The sequence below is a fragment of the Chamaea fasciata genome, unplaced genomic scaffold (assembly GCF_029207755.1).
Source record: "Chamaea fasciata isolate MVZ Bird 193981 ecotype frontalis unplaced genomic scaffold, bChaFas1.0.hap1 SCAF_7, whole genome shotgun sequence".
Taxonomy (NCBI): Eukaryota; Metazoa; Chordata; class Aves; order Passeriformes; family Sylviidae; genus Chamaea; species Chamaea fasciata.
In genome coordinates this window covers 4,626,357-4,651,964 of record NW_027094092.1, presented here as the reverse complement: position 1 = coordinate 4,651,964, position 25,608 = coordinate 4,626,357, and the positions used below count along the sequence as shown (strand labels likewise).

At 40.7% G+C, this 25,608-nt stretch overlaps 1 protein-coding gene across 2 annotated transcripts in view; it reads right to left on the bottom strand.

Moving 5' to 3' along the window:
* Nucleotides 1-25,608, bottom strand: part of MPPED2 (metallophosphoesterase domain containing 2) — a 102,773-nt gene that overhangs the window by 55,212 nt on the left and 21,953 nt on the right. For both annotated transcript variants that reach the window (XM_066187270.1, XM_066187271.1), the window contains exon 3: nucleotides 10,430-10,611. In XM_066187270.1, the coding sequence (XP_066043367.1) occupies nucleotides 10,430-10,611 (182 nt within the window). The remainder of the gene's footprint in view (nucleotides 1-10,429; nucleotides 10,612-25,608) is intronic.

Here is a 25,608-nt window from a genome sequence, read left to right as displayed (position 1 = left end):
TTAGGAACCTCCAGCACTATTTTCTGAATCCCGTGTTTAAATATATTATTCTGAATAAAGATAAACAGTCCATTATAGTCTTTCAAGAAGAACTTGGATGCCAGGAATCTCCTGAGCCCTGTAAGGAAATTCCTTTTAACAACCCAGCTCACAGAGAGGTTTCTTAGCTACTAAGAGAGATAAGCAAATCACTCTAGCTGTATCATGTTATTACAAGGAGCTGAATTCCTCTTTGGCGGGTTTTTTTTCCTGGCCATTCAGAACTCCCTGACCAGGAGGGCACAGATCCCATCCTTGTGAGTGAGAGAGAGAAGGAAGCTTGAAGCCTGAGAAAGGTTTAGAGTGGTAACTATGGACATTGGTGCCAGTGATTTCGGAGTTCTCTGTCTCACCCCTGTTTCTTGCCACCTCCCTCTTTTCTACTGGCTTTGCAGAATTTGAATTGCCGGTTTATTAGTTGTAATTTGTGTTACAGCATCGCAGGACCTCACAGCAGACCGTTCAATTTCACACTGAAGTTTTTTATAATAATCCAAATCTTTGAATTTCTTTGCAGAAAGCTATGTGCTGAAATGCCTCCTAATTGTCCTTCCAAAGGCAGGACAAAACAGCAAAAATGAAAAACAGTGTAAGTAATGTAAACTCCATTCTGCAATAGAGAGTTTGCATGCTTTTATCTGTGACAGAATTCGGGTAAAACTCTTGATGTTTCCTGCCCTTGTTACAAGGAGATAGGCCCTCTGCTGCTGCCATCACTGCTCTTCAATAAGGATAATTGTGAGCCACTAACCTAGGAGGGAAATGTTTTTAAATCAAGTTAAATGAATGTGTGAGATATAGACTTATCATTGTGCATTTGAATTTACAGCAACATTTCACAAGGTGCTTGAAAATCTGTATGAGGCAGCATCTGTACTTTTGTGCAGAGAAGGACACAGAGAATTCTGGTCCACAAATAAATATTTCTCTGTTATTAAAAGCTGTGGTTAATTGCTGGACCATGAAATTTTTCGCTTAGTGTGCTTTCTGCAGAGTAGGGTCTCTCATCACTTACCCATTTTAGCCATCTTTTCTAGCCTTTGAAACAAAAAATGGGATGAGAAACCTGCTGTAAAAAGCTGTGATATGCAGACCAAGTTTTGCTGAGTAACACGACAGCTACAGTGAATCAGAGCCAGTCATTAGGACAAAGCATTCAGAGAGCAGCTATTTCAGTCACTTAAGACAAAGGTAACAATTTATTCCTTATTTATCCTCCTCTCTGCTAAGGTTCTGCCCTCTCACCTCACAGGCAAGCATCACTGTTTTCACAGCTGGTCTCACGGAAGCAGTTGTTTATGAATAGCTATATTGCTTCCACTCTAACTGGACACACTCTGGTAACTCGCTCCAGTGCCAGACCCCTTCCAACACCAGAGCAGAGGCTCTTCCTTCCTCCCTCCCCCTGCAGCCTGGGTGCCCACCACAGCAGGGCATCCCCTCCTGCCTTTCCCACTCCAGCTAATGGCACGGCATTGTAATTTACAGCAAGGAGACAGCAAGTGGGGAGTGGCTTTCTGTACAGTGTGGATTACTTCGCACAGGGTTTTATGGGGGGACATCAGTCCAGGACCTTTACTTTTCAGGACCACAGTCTGAAAGTATGGCTACAGCTGCATTATTTTATTCTTAGTGACCACTGAAACTTGCAGCAAGGACAGAGGCGAGCAGAAAGGGCAAATTCCTTCCCTGCCACGCTCAGGAGACGTCTCCTGCACAAAGCTGCAGCAAACTTTGTGTCTGCCTTGCAGCTTTTCTGCTCATCTCTCAGTAGCGAAGGCAAATGCCAAGTGCTGCTGAGGGAGCAGGGAGCCTTCAGAGCAACATATGGGGGAGAGCAGCTCAGGGAAAAGTAAGGACGTGTGGGTAATTTTTTACCATTTGCAGCTCTGTTTCAAACTAAGAACCCTTTGTGCTGGCTGGTTACACCAAAAAAAATGTGATGGCAACACTCAAGAGAAAAGGAGCTACTGCACTCTGATACCCAGCCTACCCTGTAATGGGAAAGCTTCTGGCTCATTAGAAAAGATGCACAAAATTCTGAGGTCTTCATGGTTCACTTACCAAAAATTATAGGAAATTTGAAGTACAGTGTGCTCCCGAGCTCTCATTTCTTAATTCTATTAACTCGAGAACAGATGAAACTCTGGAAAAAGCAGGTGAAAAAGAGCCAGTCCGGTACTTTGTCTCCCTGTGCTCTCATTTGTCTCCCTCTTCTTTGTAGTCTCCATCCCGCCCCTAGTTTGATGTTATTTTATTCTCCCATGTTGGCTTTCCATGGCCTCTCTCCATTCACTGCTGTCCCCTGGTGTGCTGCTTTCTTCCTTCTCCACTAAAGGTACCATCAGTAGCCAGAGAGGGTCTGGTGACTGACACCTCTCAGCTGGGGTGTAGGATGAGAAAAAGAGACCAGAACAGCTCAGTGAAGTGAGGCACGGAAGTGACCTGAGGCTCAAAAGCCACCACCAGCCCTCAGAACCTCCCATCCCAAGGCTGTGGAAGGACCACCACAATCCATCCCTCCCGTGAGCCCGGCCTGGTGCCACGGGGTCAGGCAGCACAGAGGGGCCTCCCAGCCTCACACTGGGGCTGAAGATGCTGCCTCTGGGTCTTGCAGCCGCCCTACGCTGCAGGTGCCATTATTCACTGCCTTGCCCAGGGCAGAGCAGGACAAAGAAAACAAAAGTTCCTTTAGCTCTGGGTAAAGGGGTTCTCTTCCTTTTCTCCTCACCAGTGCTGCCCACAACTACTACATCTTCCCCCCAAAACCAATATACTCCCTAAATACAGGCAATTAAGGTTTGAAGGTCTCCTAGCAGGCGTGACAGGGGTGGATGGGAGATGTGGTCTCTCTTTCACAGCCCTTTTGTGCCAAAACACGTCGTTCAGATGCAGGATTTATTTGCCCAAGCCCAAACACTCAGCCTCAGCCCACTGCAGCAAGAGGGTTAATTAACAAGCTACGCAGGCTGGTTATAGCCAGCAATAAGCAGCTCTCTGTTTTCCTTTAAGAAAAAAAAGAAGTCAGTAATTCTTGGAACATTTATTAAACTCCTAGTATAGGCAATTACTGTAAGATAAAGGTCTGCCAGTCTTGCATTACCATAAATTGCTGCATGTTGCTTTTCTACAGCACAATAATGTCCACAACCAGTGTGAATAAATGCTAGCAATTGAGTTTTAAGCTTGATTCAACCCCCTCAATCGAACCTTTTTAGCAGGTCTTCACTCTCAGTGGCTGTTGGGCCACAAAAAAAAAAAAAATAAAATAAAAATAGACAAGCCAAAAAAAATCCAGGATGGTATTTCATTGATAGACTGTTTTAAGGTAATCTCACATATTTCCTAACTTGCAGAATGGAAAAGAAAAAGGCGGGTAGGAAGTACAAAACCCAAAGATCGTTCCTGCTGTCTACTAGGTTTTGTAGACGCACACAACATAAAAAAAATAGTGGCAATAAAAAAAAAAAAAAGAAAAAGGCTTTGTAATAGACAGAACACTGCCAACCAGCTTTAAATTGAATTACACAGCCTGCTAATCTTTATGATGAAATAAAATTTCTTTGAACACCACACATTATACTAAAATCCGCAGTGCTTCCTCCCCAGCCCCAACCCCTCTTTGCTCACAGCAACTCCTCCACCCCGAAACCATTGTTCTTTCCAGCCTGGAATGTGATGCTCTACTAACAGAAAGACTTATTTTAATTAGCTATTGTTAATATGGTGTGCACAGTGTGAAAACGCAGCAGAGAAGTATTTTTGCACTTTGTATTTTTGATGCAACATTAAATTTGCAAGTGAAGAAATTAACTGATGGTGCACAAAGAATCCATCCTTCGACTGCTCTCCACTGAAATCATTCTCATTACAATACGTGGCTGTGGCAGCAGTACTGGAGGAAGAATCGGATGAAAACGTCTATAAAAGTTTCTATCTGAGTGGCATTAGTTGTTTCATGCCTGGTCAATACAGCAACCATAAATCTCTTTTCTGTTTCAAAGTGGATTTGCGGGAAAGGGGCAATTGAAAGGAAGAACTATTTGGGGGTTTTTATAAATTTGGTTTGGTTATAGCTTGTTATAAGAAACCTGATCATCCCCTCCCCTCTTCTAAGACAACATTAGCAGCCCAGGGAAGCAGATCCAAGAAATGACCAAGCAATTATTGTGATTGAAAATCCATTCAAGAATTGTGCAATACTTTGCAGTGCTCACTGGCTCCTTTCTTTCATTGAAAATTACCAAATGAATATGTTAGTTTAAACTTATAAAGAGCCACACACTCCAGAACATTATCCTCTTTGAAAGCACATTTTACCTGAGCCAAGTTTTCTAATGGCTGTCAAATAACACCTTTATATTTGGTTTGACTGACCATGGCAATTTGTAAAGAGAATTTTATACTTTAGTAGCAAACACAGTTTAAAAACCCTCCATTTCTCTATAGACCATTAGGAGATAGCAAAAATAGATTTTTGAGAAATCTCTTCATGAAGAATTGCCAGGAATAACAAGCGCAGAACAAAAAAGAACGGATCACATATGAATGATCTTACACTGCTCCTCAGGCATAAAATCCCATTTTAGTCGGTGGAAATTTTACTACCTCAACATTCATTTTATCCAACTGCTTCTATTTTACCTTCTAAGTTATGCTTTTGGGGTTCTGCTTCCCACAAAGCATCTAATATCTGACTCAGAGCAGAGGACAAGTATGAAGCAGCTGTAACAACCACGACACAAAAGGAGAATTTCGTACTTTTTCCTACTTTTGTTTTCACATTGCACTACAGATTGCTACATCAAGAAAAATTAGTGAGCCATTACCAAAAATCAATATGATTGTATTTTCCCGCTACTTTAGAAATACAAATAAAATGAAACATTCCAACTATTTTTGTATTCCTCTGAGAAGAAAAAAAACAAAGATAAAAATTATTAATAGTATATCATAAAAAGGTATATGGAAATAAAAGCTGAGCACTGATTATTAATTCAGGCAAGCCATATGGGAATTGAAAACTAAGTACAAATGGGAATTTAACCATGACATTAAACACAGTAGGAGTTAGAACAAAAGCAAAGGAAATACTCTTAAGTAGTAATATGGCAATAAACCCTAAATAAACTGGGAAGAAGTCTTTTGTAACTTTATGGTAAAGACAGAACGCGACACATAACCCAGAAAACTGCTAAATCAGTAAAAAACCCACAAGTCCTCAGCACCAGCTCAACCTCTAGAAATATCTCCATCCCATCCCAGTGTCTGAAGCCTAAGGAAGCTCCTCACCAGGGCCATCATAGAAGACAGAGTTGTTCCCAGAACTGGACTAATACATTTTCCAGGGAGTTGCTTCCCCTCTCTCCCAGAGCAGCTGTGCAAAACTCACACATACTTACAGGATTAAAGCTACCTCAGCATTTTCTTTCACTTGCAATGAAGGCAATTTTTTTTTCAAGTGCTCAGAGTTTTCTTCATCAAAATGGTATTTTATGTTTAGTCAATTATTCATTCTAGCTATAACAAGTAGAGCAATATAGAGTTCAAAATACGCTCCAGATGGTAAAAACACAAATCAGAAATAAATCAATTTATAAAAAAGGAAGAGATTTGTTTTTATTGCCATAATTCAACTTTAAAATATTCACAAGCTTCCTTCTGGTTCTAAATTACCCCAGAACACTTTGAGCTAATACCCCTCTGAATCTGGAGACATTTAGAACTTACTAAAGATACCAAAATAATTCACAGCAGAAATATACTTTTACGGAGCAAAAGCCCTCAAGAACAAACACTTCATCACACTGAAACTGTTCTCAGTGTACATTAGTAAAAGCAACACACTTACTCTAAACCCTAAATGAGCCATGTCTGGAGAGGAGATGAAGCCAGATAACTAAGCCAGACCAGCGAGATTGAGAAAGGATAAAAGTGGAATGCGACCCTGCATTTTTAAACAGTGATAAGAAAAGAGCTTGATCTTACTATTATACAATTCTGGTATGGTTCATTTTTTTTTTTTTTTCCCAAATTCAATTATGCTATCTTCAATATCAAACACATTCTGGCAGGTGTCTGGCTTAACAGTTTTGAATATAATTTCAAACTTCCACAGCATTAATGCATAAATTTAAGTGTAGACTGGAACCAAGCGTCTGTCCATAGTTCTGAGACCAACACCACATTTACATTTTGTCATCTATTCCATGTAACAACCAGCAATTCCAAGGTGATGCTGCTATTTTCCATTACTAATCGTCACACAAAAATGAACTTTAAAATAATTGACAATACTTTGCTGAGGACCACATCCACATATGCAGAGCGTAACAAGAAAACCTCTGCATTAGAATTATATAACTATTCTTTTCTTCTCACTTTGAATAATATGATCAAGGATATTGATATATATTGATATAACTACAGCACAGAAAAAAAAAGCTGATTTTTTTTTTTTTTTTAGCTCTAGCAACAATGTTTACCCTAGAGGCAAGCACATATTACAGGTAAAGAAATATTTGCTTCGTACAAACTCGTATGTATTTGGCCACTAAACCAAGTTCACAAAGTTTTTACACTCATAATCCCAAAGAAATGAAAAGAAATAAACATTCAGAACAAATCAAGACTTAAAAAACATTAAACAGTCAAGTTTCTGAATCCTAGAACAACTCAGGAAAAACCTAGCTAAATTCAGCATTCGGCTCCACAGACAATAACCAGCAGTTATAAGGTCACCTACTGAATTTATCCAAGTGTACCACTGCAAGATTTTGCCCAGCTTGTGCAGCAATATTCTTTATAACAGCAACCTTGCATGAGGGGAAAAACAAACAAACCAGAATCAAAAAATGAACACAGTGTGATATAATCACTAAACAAAAAAGTACGAAATGGGCTATTCGAGAAAAGTTTCAGAACTGAATTCAAATTATTCAGACAAGCACAGATATGCACAATCAGGCCCATAGTAACGGAGCAAAATAAACATATCAACTCATTAAAGATCTCTCTGCCTGAATTTATCTTTGCTTTCTCTTCAGTTCTCATGAGTTATTCAATCACTTCCCATCACCCAGAAAAGGAAATATTGCACTATGAAGACAGAGCTATAATTAGATATTCTTCTATTTCATTTCACATATATGACTGAATGAGAATGGATGGGAAAAATATGAACAGAGATAATAATACTAAGTTGAAACATTCAGTAAAAAATACATTTGGCAGAGAATAACATCTCAATTCTTCCTCAGCGCACAATGCTGTGTTTACTGCAAAATCAGTTAAGTTAGTATAAGAGATTTTTAATGAAAACAATTATAAATTTAAAATAACTGTGTTTAAAGCATTTAATAGTCCCTAAGGTCAAGCGATTACAGCAGTTACAAGACCCAAGGGACATGTTCACACCAAAACAAAGTGAATAAATTACCTCAGCCAGTGTATGTAATCACTAAGTGACCACAGAGGCTATTCAATGTATAAGCCCAGATGACTTCCATGCAAAACCAATAATGAAAATTCAACAGCCGAAGGGAAAAAGCATTTAACCAGCAAAAGTTGCTGAGAACTTGGAAGAGTGGGAAAGAGAGTGGGAAAGAAGAGTGTGGAAAGCAAGTTCCATGGCTTGGTTATGGAGACAAGGAAGAAGGATGAGTGTTAATGAAATGGACAGACAAGATGCTGAACACTTTTTCCCAGGTGAAAGAGCCAAATTGTTGCAGAGGGACGCAAGACTCAAAAAATATTAAATTGCAGAGCTTTAAGCTCTGTTTTTAAGTGCTCTCAGCCCTGTAAAACTCTGGCATATGTAATGCCCAATGAAGTACAAGCGGGGCAGGAGCCCAGAATAATCATCTTTTAACATTCCTCTTGGCTTTACTGCCAGGAAAAATTGTGGACAGTTATTGTGTTTTAGTTATTCCATGATATAATTCTAATGGAGGCAAGACCCTGTTTTTTTAGCAGAGTAGGTAAGATAAGCTGCAGAATGAAACCCAGCTTTGATCTGGCTTCTCTCTCTCATGACATAAATGATACAGATGCCTTGTCTTCATTGCAGCTTCACAAAACAATTGCCAGTGGAGCAAATCAGGCCCATGAAGGACAGGAAAACATTTTTCAATAAGGATCACCTTGTATTTGATGGCAGTTCTCAGTGTGTAGCTTTGGAATAAGGTTCCTGCCAACTATGGTGAAAAAAAAGATGCTACTGAGGAAGCAAAAGGAATCCTGCTTGCTCCTGCCTGCCACTGGTAGGTATTTTTTTTTAACGACTGCACATCATTACCTCACATCCCTGAAGGTATTAAATCTTCACAATACGCACAGTAAATAATTGCACAGTAAATGGTAAAACACAATTAACACATTTTGCAGATAGGAGTCTGAAAAGAGAGGCAAAAGGACATGCCTGACATTTTGATTTGTGTTCTGATTCCTGGTATTTTGATGCCTGGTGAGGATGCACTGAAGCAAGTATTCACTAACACTCCCACAATTTGCTGTCTCACCCTGTGCCAGGAACCTAATAACTGGTATTGTCATATATCTATGAGAAAATGCAAGTGGACTCTCTGCATGTAAAAAAAATATTTTCTCTGTATCTGAAATATGAAAGCCTGAGGCCAAAGCCAGCAGGCCCTCACACAGTTAAAGCTTCCAGTTTCAGTGAAACTGACTGCAAAATCTGCTTTCTCAGATAAATACTATACTGTCTTCTACAAGAATTATGCATATATGCAAAGAAAGCCCTCTAGAAAATTATTGAGGCTGGAACACAACCTATTCAAAAGGTTATAATTCTTCTGTTGGGAGCGTTAAGCCAAGGACCTGTGTGCTAAAATATTATCATCATGAACCCCCTGTTAGATACAAGGAATGCCAAGTGGCTGCCAACACGGCAAGATTCCCCACAGAAGGGTGAAAGCAACCTGGCAGATTATTTCGGTTGGCTTTCTGCAGCACCGAGTGTTTTCAAATACTGGCCACAGGCTCTGGCTGTATCGAAACAGCATTTGTGAAATTACTCAAGGGCCAAAGAGGAACTCAGGTGGCCAGACACTGCTCTTAGCAATGCACTCAGGGAGATCTGCGCTCTCCAAAAGGCAATTCCTCTTCTGGAGCTGCAATTACATGCCCAGAGAAAGGATAAGTTTGAGCCTATCAAATCTAGTATCACTTTCCAGAAATAAGAACAATAAAGCTAAGTTACAGTGGTATGATTAGAAAGCCCCACTCCCACGTGCACAGCAGGAAAAACACTCATAAAAATAGGGTTGTGGAAATCAGAGGAGGTCAGGTAAAAAGAAGAGCACGAAGCAAACGCAAAGCAGGATGTCAAGACACAGGATGTGTGTTCTATTCTTCTATTTAAAATTTCTTTTGTGAATCCAAATGTTCCTTACATCTATCTCTTGAAGGGTCAGCCAAGGAACTCCAATGCAATAAAATGATTCTATCAAAGGCACGTAGAGATGCTGCCATCACACAGCAGGCAAGAGAGAGTGCAGTAAAACCTGATGACAAAGCTATGCTTTGAAATTTTTTTTTTTATATAATGCTGTAAATTCATTCTGATGTTTTTTTGAAAATCAGCTGCTCAAGTCACCTTCAGCTCTGGGTATTTCTAGAGTAAGAGGTGACCTGGCAGTGCGCAACCAGCCTGCCAGTGACACTTACAACAGGAGCTTCCCGCACAAGTTCCCCTCCTTTGTTTTGGTTTTCCACTGTTGCTGTTTAATTGCCCTCTATTCTATCAATACGCTGTCAGGGCACTGCTGTCAAATACAGCAGAGTATGAAAGGTATTCCACCGAAGAGATGCTGACTGCCCGTGATCAAAGTTAAAATGCCAGTACTCCAACTCAAAGGGGCCAGCATGTGACTATCACCCCCAAAAAATTCTTCTCTTCCAAACAGTATTATTGATTCTGTCAGGCTGTATTGTGGGAAGAAGGACTTTCATCATTTCCAAGTATGTTGTAACTTCCAGCGCTGCTTTAAGTTCTAGTGAACCCCAAATACAGTGAGCAGCAGTTTTGGCTGCGGATACAAAACTCCCCAGCATCCACTAATGGGACACTGTGTCCTTTGTACGAAGTGCCACCACCTCCTCAGCTCTCCCAGAGGGCCACACAGTTCTTGTCGTGCAATGACAGAATACTCTCCTCAAGGTAATACAGAAATGCAGCAAAGTCTCTAAATTTGTCTTAATTAACAGAATGATACTGAGGCTACAGAAGGATGAAACAGCACATCACATGAGGACAAGTGAAGTAAGGGTGGGGGGAGATTTTCGAGTGCCCTAATTCAATTAGGAGGCAGTGACTGACACTTGGACAGGAGAGGTTAATTGGGGTCACCAAAACGCAGTAATTCCTTACCTAACCAGTCATTAAACTTCTTGACCTCTGAGGGCAGTCCCAGCTCGGTGAAATCGCCTGTGTGAAGAAGGATGTCCCCATAAGGCATCTGGATGCCATCTGTTCTGGAGTGCGTGTCTGAGACGCAGACAAAGCGCGTGTGGCCCGCTGGTTTTGGAGTGTCATATGGGATAGGGTCGACCCTAAAGCAGACACAAAGATCTCGTAACAGTCACAAGGTTAAAACCCTCACATCCATTATTTCAGATATCAGCACAGATCTTTCTCCACAAAAGCATCCACACATCCACTGACGCACACCACGCTCTGCAACAACACCGCCAAAAACCCAGGAGGGACCACAGTGCTGCCTAAAAACTTACCTGGTAAGGAAAAGGAGATTAAAATATGCACAAGACACAGCCACTTTCTGATGCTAAAATGTACTTAAACATTGGAAAAAACGGATTTAGGAGGCTTTGAATTCAGATGTTCGACACCCTGTGCCTTACACATGAGCAGGTACAGGGGCCATGAAATAACAGGTCTTACAGGTGGGCCAGAACACGCTCTCACCTGAGCTTAGCAGTTGATTCTGTCCAAGAGCATATACACTTGTCCTAGGGTGACTTTCTGATGCTTGTATCCCTAAGTGTCTGTTCTGTTTATGTTGGATATTGTGTTCTGTACCTTTCAGACTGGTTCTGAGAGCGAACAGGGGGGAAAGAGAAGTGCTGAGTTTGTTTTGAGAAAACTGCCTGACTCCTCCGCATTCTGCTCCAGGACTGTGTTGTCTGCAGCACGGACAGACAGCAGAGCTCTCCTGTGCTTTTTGTTGGTTTTAGCTAGCTGAGACAGAGGAGCTCCCTAGACTGTTTTTCTGTTGTTTTTTTTTTTCTTTTTCATGGGACTGTTTAAACCTGCTCTGGACTGAAAAACCCAGAGGAGCACCAAGAGCTGGCACCTCTGGCCCACCAGGGCCTGGACCTCGGCATTTTGTCAGCACCAGAGGAACTGATAAGAGACTGAGCGAGCCCAGCTTCAATTCACAGCACGGACTTTCTGAATTTGCTATCCCATTTCAGAACAATGAGAAGGTTTTATTGTTTCATATTATTCATTCTTTTATGCTTGTGAACACTTTGCTTGTTCAATAAGCAGTTTTTTCCACTTTTCTCTACGGAAATTTTGTCCTGGACCAGTTGAGGGAGGGGCCACTTCAATTTGCTTTCTAGAGGGACCCCAGTGGGAGGTTTTCTCCCAAATCTGCTCTAAACCAGGACAATACTCCTGCAGATTCCAGCGCAGATATTTGTTTACACCCAATAAGGTACATTCAGGAGTGCTTTGATGAAGACTAGAAACTGCAGAACCAAGTCTAGTGACACTTCCTAAACTCATACAAAATCCTGAGCTCGTCTTCCCAGAATCTATAAAGTCAGGAACTGATGTGCTGTCACACTAAGCAACCGCATAAAATTATTTTTTTTTCTATAGCCAATGATGCGAAAAATCTAGATCGATTGGTTATTTGCAAGCTACATTTGGTAATTTGATCTTATCAACTACATGTGACCCATCCTGGAAGTCTGGTCATTTGGGTTTTGGTGACTTTTTTTTTTCTTTTTCCTAAGCAGAATAGAGAAAAATAACAGGTAAGAGAAATGTTTCGTGCGTACTCAGTGGTTAGAAGCCCTAATTTGTAGCAGAATAAATTAAATACAAAAGGCAACCCATTGCCTACTTTGGAATAGCAATTATTTCTCTGCAGAGATACCATAATTTGATTTGCTCAACACTTGAATAGCCCAGCATCTGGATTAGTGCCACAGAAAATCCCATCCCAATTCCACAAAACTTCAACTCATTCCATTGATGTGCCACTTTGATCATGGTTAGAGCTTAGCTTCAGCTAGAAATGTTGAGGTATTTAGGAGTTATGTCAGAATAATAGTCCACTTACGTCTCAAATTATCAGGCTAGTGAAACCAAGCTCCAGCTGCTTTAAAGCACCCAAAATAATGCTGTTCTAAGACTTATTTAGACAAACAGGCATTCAAAAATCGATGCCTGAAAGTAAAAATAAAATTAAACAGGTTTCATTAGTTTTGCTCTCCACACTGAAAAGAAAAACCAGTAGACATCACTGTGAATTTGTTTGTCCTAAATCCCCACAGTTATGAGATGTATGATCAGTAATAAAAAATAAAGCACAAGCCTTAAGACAGTACTAACTTTTGAAGTATTCCTTTTGTTTACTGAACTGTAAACTAAATTAGCATTTAGTTTTCACTATACACTGAACTGTGTGAAAACTTCTGCCAGGGCCTTGAACTTCAGCTCTCTGCATAGGTGAGAAAGACCAGAAGCATCCTCCAGGGCGCAAATCAGTTCCCTGCTCTGGGGAATTTTAGAGTGGTTCCCGAAATCAGACCCCACATGGGTATGTCCTGGTCTCCAGTGGAAAACTGCCCCTGTGAATGCACTCACTAACAAGATTTTACTGAGTTAGAATTTAATTTTGCTAGATTTTTAAAATTATATTATATTATATTAACTATTTATTATATTTGCTGGAATATTCACAGCTAAAACATCAGTGGGGGGAGATATTTGTTACACTGAATTTTCCTAGGTACCATAATTAGCTCTTTCCAATCAAGCTGTATTTACCGTAAAAGTACCATACCTTGTTGGCATGGGCCACTGAATTAATTTGCAAAATTCAGGCTCTCCAAGATGACACTCACTTTAAAAACAGATTCTACTGCCAGCTGGATGGAGAGAAGAGAATGTGGTAGATAACTCCTCTGGGGGTTTGTTACTGTACCTCCTGTTCCACCCAAAGCACCAGGTACAATTACCTGAGCCATGCAACTGGTTAGCACTGCAGAAACCCATGACAAAAATCCAAAAAATCAATGGATTTCTTTTTCCTCAGTAAGGGTCTGAAATTAATAAGGTTATTATTCCAGAGAAAAATTAATTTACCCACTGAATTTGCACTGGCAATCCGGGCAGAACTGCAGTCAGAGGCCATAGTGCTTTTCTACATGGTGTTTTCCTTCCAAAATATGGGGGTCCCCAAATCAACATTTCCCTACTTCCAAGCGTGTTTACTCCAGTAACACACACAAAAAAAATATATATATATATATACCCCAATCATCACCACAGAACTTGTTCAGAATATCTCTGCTTGAGCTCTGACCAGCACTGCCTGCCCTGGGGAGTCCAATTTTGTTTGTACACGGAAGCGATGCTTTTGCTATTCTCTGCAGTTTGCAGCCAAACCAACCCTGTTCTGCTTGAGGCAACCCCTATTAGCGTATGACACTGACATCTGGTTTAGGATTTTTCTCTTCATGCAATGACTTACTAACAGAAATTTCTATAATCAAAATTCATTAAGTCCCTGACCCTTCTTTCTCTTCTTACAAACACTATGATGTTGCCAAGTAACCTTTTTTCTACGTCTTAAGCTTCCTTCTCTTATTCAGCAGTGCTTGCCTACTAAGTATTTGGAAGTGAGATACTGAAGGTTATTGTGTTCAGTACATCAATTTATCTTACTCAAAATAGTCCTTCAATAGAAACTTAATAAAAGTGGTGTTATTGCCAGTCCTAAAGGCTCAAGTTTTCTTTTCATCCACAGCTACAGCATGGCAAACAGCAATAGGAGAGTCTCCTTTCCCACTGCCAAATCCCGAGAGGATCGGACTCTGAAGGCAAGGCACTGCCCTTTGACAGCTCCTGGTGACACTCTGCTCACCAGCAGGTTCTGAGCTGTGAGCATCACCCATTCTTCCTGGGCTCTGATCTACCCACAAACCAGCAGCTGGGATTGCTAAAGCCTCTGTGACAGTTCTGCATCCGACCCTTACTGCAGTTCAACAGCAGATAAAATAATTATTTCGGCCTTGTCCACCCCCATTCCGCTGAATCAGAGCACATACCTAAGAAATTCAACTTATCCTTTACCTTTGCTCCAAAAACAGTGCATCCAGCTAACTGACACTCTCCATCACCACCAACACTTGGGGTTTTTTCAGTCTTCTTGACATGGCAGACTGAAACGCTTTACAGATTATTTGATTATTGCATTTGGAACAGCACGCTGATGGAAAAATGCAGTAAGAGATGTTGCAGAATGATTTAAATGTTCATATATTAGGATTAATACAGGAATCAGGAAATAGAAAGCAACATAAGATATGGTTCACCTTAGAAAATCAGGAACTTGGCTGTTTATTAAAAAGTTTATGTAAGACCCAGAAGGAAATCCCATAAAGCAGCTGAGCAATGACTGCTTCGTGAGATCATGACAGTAATGTAAGATCTGTCACATTTAATGCATTTATGACAAGGGTTCAGGAATCAGAAGGGACAATGTAACCTTCATACACTTCTAGAAGAACCTTGTTTATCAGATAAATACTTGGCTTTACTAAACTGCCCTTACCACCCAGAGGTTCTCATTTAGAGCCCCTCAGGTACAAACCTCCAACCTGCAGCTCCTCACACGCTGCATGAATCGAGAGCATGATGCAGGCTCTGGTTTGGCTTGCCCAGGTATCGCTCAGCAGTCCCTTCCCCACACCCACAGTTACCACAGCACTTCCGAGGCCGTGGATCCGTGTAAGTCAGGGGTGAGTGCCGCCCCTTGCCCTGCCAGCTGCGCACACAGCAGCCCGGCGCTGCTCCCTGGGACTGCTCCATCCTGAGGCTGTACCCTGTCCTCACCCACCAGACGGCAAATTTCACCCCGGCTCTAAAAGCGAGCGATTAAATAAGCAAGAATGAGCAGCACAGTATCGAGGGGGTTTGAAGAGGTAAGTGGGGGCTGAATTCAGGAATTCAGCAAAAGAGGAGCACCTTGGGCCTTCCACATGCACAAGGGCAAAGGACTTGATTTAGGATGTCTTGCTAGGGAGCAGACATGTTAACTGTGTATTTCAGCCCAAGCCTACACCAGTTACTCATAACGATGTCTTATAAATCAGCAGCGTTGGAAAGCTCCTCTGAGACAGGCAGGGCAGTGCAGCCCTCCTACAGACACAGCTGCAGGCACAGCCGCACTGGGGACCCTGCTTCAAAAAACTCAGGAAACACACGAGCACCGTTTTCCTGAAAGGAGTCAGCTTTGATTGAAAAGGATAATTTGGCAAGGGTGAGTTCAAATGCTGAAAATAAAGGTCTTGGGCTGGGTTAGTGTGGTTGGAGAGCCAAACCCCACAAACCGTTCACTGCTCTGCTCTCTCAGGTTTTGAGATATGCAGACTCCAAATCCTCTCTTAGAGAGGGATTCCCAAGAAACCGATTCATCCTTGAAGATGGAATAAGAACCTTAAACATTAAGCCAGGAAAAACGTCCAGTCCCTAACATCGGGTAAATCACTCAGATGAACGCAGCACCTACACCGGACAAAACATTAACAGATGCTGAAAACCCCTCCTCCAGCCCCACTCCCCACAACTCAAATCAGCATTATTCCTGCTTACAACCCACCACTCTGCAAGCTGCTTCTGCTGGCACTGCTACAGGTGAACAAGTCAGCAGGCAGCACAGAAAACCAGGTAATTTTACTCTTCCTGGGCTCTCCAGATGCATGAGTAGTCCCGTGACATACGGGCCCGTGACATATTTCCTAGACTGTGTCACATCATATGCTGGCTTTTCATCTCAATAATTACTCCACTGGGTATATCTGTGACTGAATTTGTGGGTTTATTTTTTGTGACATCTAAATAAGTGTTCATTATACATCCATTTAAGCACAGACTTCGAGTCTGCGTGCCACATAAAATCCGTGTGTGCTGTTGCATTACTCTGTTTTGGGAGTCACTTGGAGACGTCCTATCTAGTAAGTACTCCGTATTTAAAACACGTCTATACAACCAGCTTTCAAAAAGCATCCTACTCATACTTCCTGTGAATGAATATTCATCGTTGTATTTATTTACAGTTTAGTCTCCTCTTGTAGAATTTCATACTCCTCTCGCTACTCCTATTTTCAAAATTTGCAAACAAAATATTTCTTCAAAGAGCCAATTAGCTTGGTATGTTTATTTTAGCATTAAGATACAAATATTTTCTGCAAAAACACTTTTTAAAGCTTGTTTCTTGGTGGTGTTAGTTCCCCCTCCTCAGCTAAGGCAATGGAAGACAATTTTTTTGAAATGGGAAAACAAAAGCAATATATTTTCTATATCTTCAGGGTTTTTTTTCTTTGAATTCATCCCTCTGTCTCTACACATGGTGCCTCTGGCATGGAAAATTCAGGAGAAAAGAATGGATTTCTCTGTGAAAACTGCTCGCTACAGTGTTTAATGTATTTGTTTCTGTATCCAAGTCTCACAGCTTTGTTAGGTTGTGGTATTTGTTACTGCTCTTAGAGCCGGTCCCAAGTCCTGGAATAGGGCAATGGTGAAACCTGCGGCGTAATTAATTTTGTTAAGATTTATCAATAAGTCTCTCAGCTGAAGAAAAAAAAGCATGAAGTGCACCTGCATGCCCAGCAGCATCCAAGAAATGGAATGAAAGTAAAAGATGTGTAATTGTTCTGACTTAAAACGAACAAACAAACCAAACCTCAGGACTAATAGGCCAACTTCATAATTCTCGACAGAGATTTTAAAGCCACAGACTAGAAGGCCTATGTCAAACTGTAAATGTGCCTACATTGTGAAACAAAAAAATTAATATCCTAATTTACAAATCTTCAAAACATGAACACAAATGCAGTGTCATTAAAGTTCCCCGCCAGAAAAACATTTACATGCCCATACACACATAGCTGATTTTGTGATACAACAAATGCTGAAGACACAAAGCCAAATACTAATTTCCTCTCAATGAACAAAATTAATGCCAAAATGTAGTATTGCTTTAGTTGGCCACTGTCAGTCTTTAATTGTTTAAATCATACATATTAATGCTTTTTGTTAACTTGACTCTGTCTCCCAGTATGCTCAAACACCAAGTCAACATCTGGTTTCTTCTCTGACTCCAAACAAAGGGATGCAAATACCTTTCAACACCCTCACTGGTAGATTTTATTTGTATAAGCACACATATCTAAGAACAGACTACCCCAAATCCGCTAGAAAGCCCCACCTCTTCTGGAAACCTTCATGGACATGTGTCACCCACCAAAGCCTTAGAGGGTTCTGGAAACTGTAAAACAGAGGTCTGATATTTATTACAGAAATGGCATTAATTGTGTCTTGGTGCAATGTGGAAAAAAAAAAATAAATTACATTTACAAACCCACAGGAGGATTCAATGCACCGCTCAGCAGCTTACTGCTAACGCTTCCAACAATTATAGCTGCAGGGAAATGATGGATCTTTTTATTACAGGTTCTGGAGCTGTTTTACTTCCAGTGAGATTTATGAGATTAAACAGAAAAGACCTATATTACCCACTGTCATCATTTGGGTAAATTAAGAAAACTCTCCTTTATAAGGAATTTATAATGATGTATCTTCTCAGCCTGATTTAAACCTTAACTAATTAAGAGCCCAAACTCTGTTAATCCCAGATTCTGGCCAGTAATAGAACCAGAAAGAGCTAAAATCCAAATTTTCCGTGGTGTTCTTTGAGGAGCAAATAGTCGGCTGGCCTGTTCTGAAGTACCTAACCTCTGCCTTCGATACTAATGGGAATTCAAAAACAAAATTGCTTGAGCATTTTTGAAAATCCTATTAATCAGCCCTTTGCAGAAAAAAATTCTCTTAAGTCAACAAAATACCTTCTAAAATTTAGCTATCAGTGGCTTTCCAAAGGTTAGAGAAGTGAAACAGAACTGAAAAAAAAAAGTTTCAATACCAGTATCAGCATCATTTTGAGGCCCAGACAGAAGCTTCCTTTAAATAAAATAGTAAACCATTCTTATGCTGGTAAGGTTTCAATTAAAATTCATTAAGAAGCACTTTTCCCATATTTTGCTGCTGTTGTTGGGGGACTGCTATAAATTATGTCTTTCTCCCACCCTAACAGAACTTATTTGCTGGCAAAACTGCACCTATTAGGAGGGTAAGTCAATAAGCTCTGTACACTGAAAGATTTTTATTTCCCTACTACAGGCTATCCAACCGTCGACTCATGAAATATATTCAGAAAGTCCAATCTGGCATCCCAAGCTTTGGCATCAAATTTTAATTCAAGGACAATGAGGTTTGAAAAAATACACATTTTGATATATTTAGCAAGAGTGAGGCTAAGTTAATTACCACATTAGTGTGGTATCCCTCCAATCACTTTAACTGCAGGAATCATAAAACGGGCTGGATTTACTTCGAGGGCAGAAGCACAGAGAAGGCTTTAGCCCTTGTTTCAACAGTAGAACGCATTTTCCGAAATGCAATGGAAAAAAAAAAATGCACCCCAAAACAAGAAGAAGCAGATCTCCAGGACAAATTACATTTAACTGGCGTTGCTCTAACTTGACATGCCATCTTCCTCAGAAATCGGGACAATTCTGATCAGAGGGACGAAGGTCACAAGGTTCTGTCAAAACAGAATTGTATAAGCATGTACTGCAGCATGCGTTCCATTTCTGATGCCCATTTATATTAAGGATCAAATCTGGAATGTCATAAAATGTACAGAATTCACATGCATAATTCCTTGTGTTTTCTTGGAGATGATTAATTCAGCAAACAGACAATAACTGTCACGTAACAGGGAAACTGGGCGAGTGGACCTGAAGGTGCACAAAATTTTGAGAACCCATTCTCTTTGGAATTTGCTATTAAACCTAGAACCTATCTTCATGTTTCAGAAACAAATACTCAGTGTGTAGATACCCACAGGATTTACCCACAGGATTAGGTGTTTGCAAAGAACCACTTGAGGTTGGTTCTGATTCTTTACCCCCCAGTACATATTTGGTCTAAGGTATAGTGGCTACATGAAATTTTGCTGCCTTTCAGCTCAAGAAATACAAGTGTTCTTCTTTAAGTCACAAGTTAAGTATACAGAGCAAGTCAGAAACCCTGCCCTCAGCCTTCTCAGTCATTTTGCTTCCTGACCTGCAGGTATCACCCTCTCCAAGGGATGAGATGCAATTCAATCTCCATGCAAGCAAAGGGCTAGCCCTCTCCTAAGCAGACTGCTAATCAGGAGCCTCTCTGCTGCTCTCCCTCATGGTTTGACTTCCACAGGGGTGATGGAACTGAGTCAAAAAAAGCCTGTTCAAAGGAGAGGCAATTCATGCTGGGCAAACACCACCAGTTCCCATTTTTGAGTTACTAAAGGCACAGAATGCCATCAGCATGCCTGTGAAATTGTCACTGATGTTAGTAGGAGATCGGCGAACAAACAGACTGGAACATATAACTCAAAAGGAAATTTCCTAGCAGTCGTGCAGCATGACATACTATTTTAAAGAAGTAAATTGGCAGACAATCATATGTTATCTGCAATATGAATTTGTGTATGTGAACCAGTACAAAAATCTGTCTCTGTTAGGATGTATATTGTCTCCTGCATCTGAGCTCTAACAAACTTCTCGAAGGTATTAGTCAGAAAATGCTTCCCATCAAAATACGAGCATCTAACACTGTGTTCCTACTAAATAAAACCCTTCAGAATAACCCTGCTGTCTTAAAAGGCCCTCCACCACTCAGTCTCATGTATATGAACTATTTCAGCCCTTGTCAAAGGTTTCTTTTCATTTCTCTACCTCCTAAGGTTTAAGAAGCTTTCTACAGGGAAGATGATAATATTCAGACACCATTTAGCTCTCCATCTAAAGGTAAGTCCTAGTGTCTAACAGGAATAGCGAGGAGATTATTGACTGCCTTCTACCAACACCAAAATACAGATCTCTACTCAGCATCCAGGTTAACAAAAAGCTCAGTACCACACTGAAATGGTTAACTGGAATTAGGTAAGCTTTCATGCTCTATAGTCACACAGCTGGCCAAGTATTTGTGCACTCCTAGAAATTCCGTCGCAAAAAATTTTGACACCAGTTGTCTTAAGCTCAACTTGAACTCTAAATCTAGACTAGTGAGAGATATGAATCAGCCCCAGGGTGTATAGAAAAATATGTACTTATCTCATATAATTCTCTTTGTTGCAGAGGAGGAAACAAAAAAATACCCAACAAAACAACAGGAAAAAACTCCCACCTAACTGCCAAAAAACAAATTCTGCTCTTAAGATACGCTCTTAATCTTTCACAGAAACTTTGCTGGAGATACGCAAACCTAAGAGACAACTCTGGGCTTAAAATTCTGCTGGGGAGAATGAAGCACTTTAACGTTTCTATCCTTAATCTTTCCAGTGCAATTGTCTTCCTTGCAGCTAACAGCGTCTCCCTGACACACATCTAACATGAAATCCAGTCCCAGACAGAACTGGATTCAACCAACAAAACGCTGCAATTCTTTGGTGACTGGATGGGAGGGGGCTGCAGTGGGCCGGATGGTAGATACTGAAAGCAGGTTCTTTTATTTGTAAAACACTGTGCCAAATCCATTCCCAGCTAAAAATATTCTACCAGATAGCTCTCTCCGCCTTTTCTCTCTCTCCAGTATTAAATAACTTATGACAAGGAAACTTCAGGTCAAATAGTATACATTCCACAATATTTCAAGATACTAACATTAGTTCAAATGAGAAAAAGCTTGGTAGATAAAGCTGCAGCAGGTGGGGCAGAAAAAAAATCTCATGTCTTCACTAACAGATAGCTGCACGAAGGCAACTCCAGCTGGAGATACTCCATTCATTCTGATTTGCTTTCTCCCCCTTTTATTTTTTTTCCAAATCTCTCTTATTATTTGGTGCTCTCATTCATTTTCCATGTGTACTTATACATGACAGAGGCTGCTGAAATCAGGACCATCGTTTTCTTATGGAAAATGCAAAATATCTCACAGATAAAAACCAGCACTGACTATTTTAGTTGTACCATCACGTTAACTTCACTGTGGCATTTATTTGACACACGTCATGTTTATACAATATTACGAGAAGCGGTGCTGCATATACGATCAGGAGGTTTTATCAATAATGTAGTTAATACGCAGTGTTTGTGGGCAACCACAGTGTTACAGGTTATCTAAGAACATTTGTGTTTTGCTTATACTTCTATAATAAAAATTAATGACTTAAAAGTGCTCAGTGGGAGTATCTAGGACACTAATATTTATCAGAACTGTTACTGGCTTCTGCAATAAGCAATTATTCTTATTGCGTTAAACCGTTTATTTCCAAAGACGTATCCCCGAAAATCAAATAAATCCAAAAATGAGTTATAGTCAAGATAGAAATTTACCTCAGGGATACTTTTAGAAAACTCAATTTAAAAACACATTTACTTTTGCCCCTGTGCCAGCAACAAAGGCAGGGGAAAAGAGGGAAGAACAACAGAATCATTTTGCTTTGAGTGTTTTCTACAAAACAATTCCTAAGCCAAAGGAACGGAAACCTCTCAAAATACAGTTTCTATCTGTGAGTGGTAGTAAGACATTGCCACCTATGACTTGGAGATTGTTGCTAATTGTACAGACCTACTGAATAATGCTTAATATGCAACAGAATATTCTTTTCAATAATCCCCTTGAAAGCTTTGAAAACTCACTGCTTCCAAGTCTGTACGTTGCACACTACCAAAATTTTGGTCGGCATGACAGATGTGGGAGCACACTGCAGAAGGTAATTTCTATGTCAAGTACAAAAGGCAAATAGTTGCAGTTTGAAATTTAGAGAAAGAACATCACAGTGAGAAGCCCCGGGAAGGAAGAAAACAAGCTGCACCACATAACATTTTACGATACAAAATGAGATGTGGGCAATGTAATTTCACTTACGTGATTCATTTTATAAGCGATGCAAATGCAATCCCACTGATTATCCCCCAAAACAAAAGAGGGGATTTCATTACTTCAGCCAGCGCAATTAGACATGCAAAAATCACAAAACATCCTATCTGCAGCAGAACAAACAGAAACAAACCACCATTTCACATTTAGATGGGAATAACCAAGGTGGGTGAAATGCATTCCGTTGTGGTGGGTGCTGGGAAGGCATAAACTGAATTGTCCAGCCTTTAAGCTCACGCAGCCTGTGGTACATAAAGACACACACGGAGATTAACTCCACCAAATTTGTCATAAATGAGCTAAAGATACCTCAGAACCCACATGACATGAGTTAAAAAAAAGACTCAACAACAAAACTACAAAAAAAAACCCCCAGACCAGTGTCCTCCCCCTCTCCCCACCCAACAAAACAAAACACCACCGAAAAACCCACCCCAAAACTGCACACCTATTTTTTATACAGGAATCTTTTTCAGCTTTTATTTATCTTCTGGTTTCTCAAAGCTTGAAAGTAGGCGGTTACTCTGAAGTAAATCAGGCTGTGTGAATTAAGAGTACCATTGCTTTCCCTATATGGCTCCCCAGGGAATCTATTTATTAGGCACAGGCCTGTTTTCTGATTTAGCTTAAGCACTTTGCCTAGAGAATATGACTGTCCACACCAAGAGGAATTTTCGAGTAACAGCTGCAGAACAGCCTTTTTCTGTAGGAACTATCTTGAATCAGTTCCCCTATATGGATACACAGTATTGATTTTCATCTTCATACTCCTCTTAGTAGTTAAAAGGAGAAGAAAATTAAATGGTTTTAATAGGTATTCTGATAATAAAAACTTGAGAAAAGCTTCAGCTTCTTGAAAATTAGCAATAAAAGTGAAACTGACAAAACCAAAATACATAAATAGATGGAATATCAGGGCACTCAGCTATACTAATTTAGGTGTGTTGATTTTAGTTTAACAATCAAAACCACTTTTGCTTTGACTAAGAATACATGTAAAATTCCACCCACCTACCCATGTAAATGAAATCCTAGTTCTTTTTGCCTTTATCCATCAAGGAGCAGGAAAAGATACTTGCCAGGGACAGACTACTACAGAATTCCACAGCTCTGCAAGGCTATGGGGAAGCGCAAAGGGAAAAAGAAAAAAAACGTTTCTATGAGTTTGCAGAAAAAAATTGTTACTGAACATTCTGTTAAAGATACAACTATTAGGGTAGTTTTTAAGGAAAAAGGCTAATTTACTAAGTTGCTTAAGGAGACAAGAAAGAAAAAAACCCACTTCAAAAAACATGCAACTGTTAAAGCCTGGGAACAGCTGTCTTAACCATTTCTTTCTTTACATCTGGATCTACTGGGCTGTTATTTTTCTTTACATTTCTGCATTCTGGCATTGCCAGTGAAATTTTCAGTTGCACAGCACCAGGGCTGCTTGTGCTGGTGCTTAGTGCAGTCAATAAAGTCAAAGTTCACAGTGACCATAATAGGGCAGGAATGTGAGCTAAGTGAAACTACCCTGCTCACATCAATACTGTTACAGTCACCTATATTATACAGAATTAGCAGTTAAGATTCTCAGTTCTTTGACTGAAGTGACTTAATTTCCTGCAACCTTTCTCCTCCTTCCCCCCTCCAAATGTTTTGGCAATCAAGAACAGACTTAGAGACTGTTTCATAATGAACACAGCCCTTAAGGGCGAAACCGGCAAGATACTCCAGTGTGTTCCAGAAATCCCTTCTGCAATTCATTATTCCATCTAGCTCTACTCTACTGGTTTACTCCAGCCTATAAAATCTTGAGCTCCTTCATCTTCTGCAGATTGTGGAGACTTGAGACTAAATATACTCCTAAAGGCCAAACCCATGTCTTTCTAGAATTAAAACACTCTGGTCTATCTACCTTCTGGAAAATCAATTGCTCGAAATCAACTGCCTGCATGTTGCTGTAGAAAATGAATGGTGACATGCTCAGAGGCTTTCCACTAATGACTACTTTTGCCTCAGAAACCATCTCTAGCACTTGCTTTTTTCCACTGGTATCACCTACAGCAACAAGATCCACATCTATTCCTCTCCTTGTCAAGTAACGTGATAGGTTTTTTAAAATAACGATCACCTTCAGCTGATGAAGAGAATACCATGCAGTTCCAAAAAGCTATGCTCATCTCGCCCACACAAATGACATTTTCTTGTCTGAAATATCACGATCTCCCCAAAGACCATTTCTCACCAAAGCAATACTTTGCTGTTACTATGACTCGACAGCTGCATACCCTTTACAGTGTGCCACCGAGAGAGCAGCAAATACAACTTTGTTTAACAAGCACAGGTGCATATTTTTTTGCACAACAGCAAAATCACTTGGATCGCTGACACTCACTGTGTCACGATACCTGTCCTTACCAGCCACGCTGTGCACACCCTCCCACCAAACATGATCCGCTAAATTGCTCTGCCCTCCACCTTTGCTAAGTAACCAGGCCCAGAGAATAGCCTAAATTACAGACTTGCCTTTGAACTGTGTCTCAGTTTGAGGCAACCTGCCAGGTGTAAGCACCACCAGCCCCAAGACATCAGCGAGCAGGGGTTCGCCTTGCTGTGCTCAGCTCAGGCAAGCCAGCTCTCTGAAGGGAATCTAACCTCACAGGAATTTAACAAGGTCTCTGACTTGTGGCATGTGCCACTCACTGCTTCAGTTCCCAGCCTGATGGCAAAAATGGAATTCCAGTCCAAGCATGATGGGAACATGCTTATATGTGGAGGGACCAGTGCAGGATGGTACAAAGGGAATTCAGCCCTGGGACATTATGTGTGGCCTGCCACCAGCTGAACAGATGTCAGAGCTGCACTCTGAGTCTAATACAATACACAGCCACTTTTACAGTCTGAATTAAGTGTGGGAAGTGCTGCTGAACTCATAAACTATGCTGTCATTTTTCACACTGCTAAGCAAAACAGACGAAAGTGTTAACCACAAAGACCTGTTGTGCCCTGGATTTTCCCTGATCCTTCTCAATGTGCGATTCTCTCTTTTATGAGCGTCTCACCAAGCTCTGACTCATGGGAGATAACATATCAGGAAGCCTATCAAAGCAGTTGCCTTTACCATCCATTCCATTCACAGGTCTGGTAAAGGCCACTATTTCTTCTTCCTCTCCCACTAACCCAGAATCTACATCTGGAACCTACAGACAGGTGGCTGATCACATCCTCCCAACCACCCATTACCGGGCATGTGCTCAGTCAAACCTCCTCCCAGCCCCACTCACAGAGCAGCTGCTCCACAAGGCTTCAGGCATCACAGCCTGGAAAGGAGTATTCACAAACAGCCACACAGGCCTAGGCCTGGATCCCTGTTCTCCTGG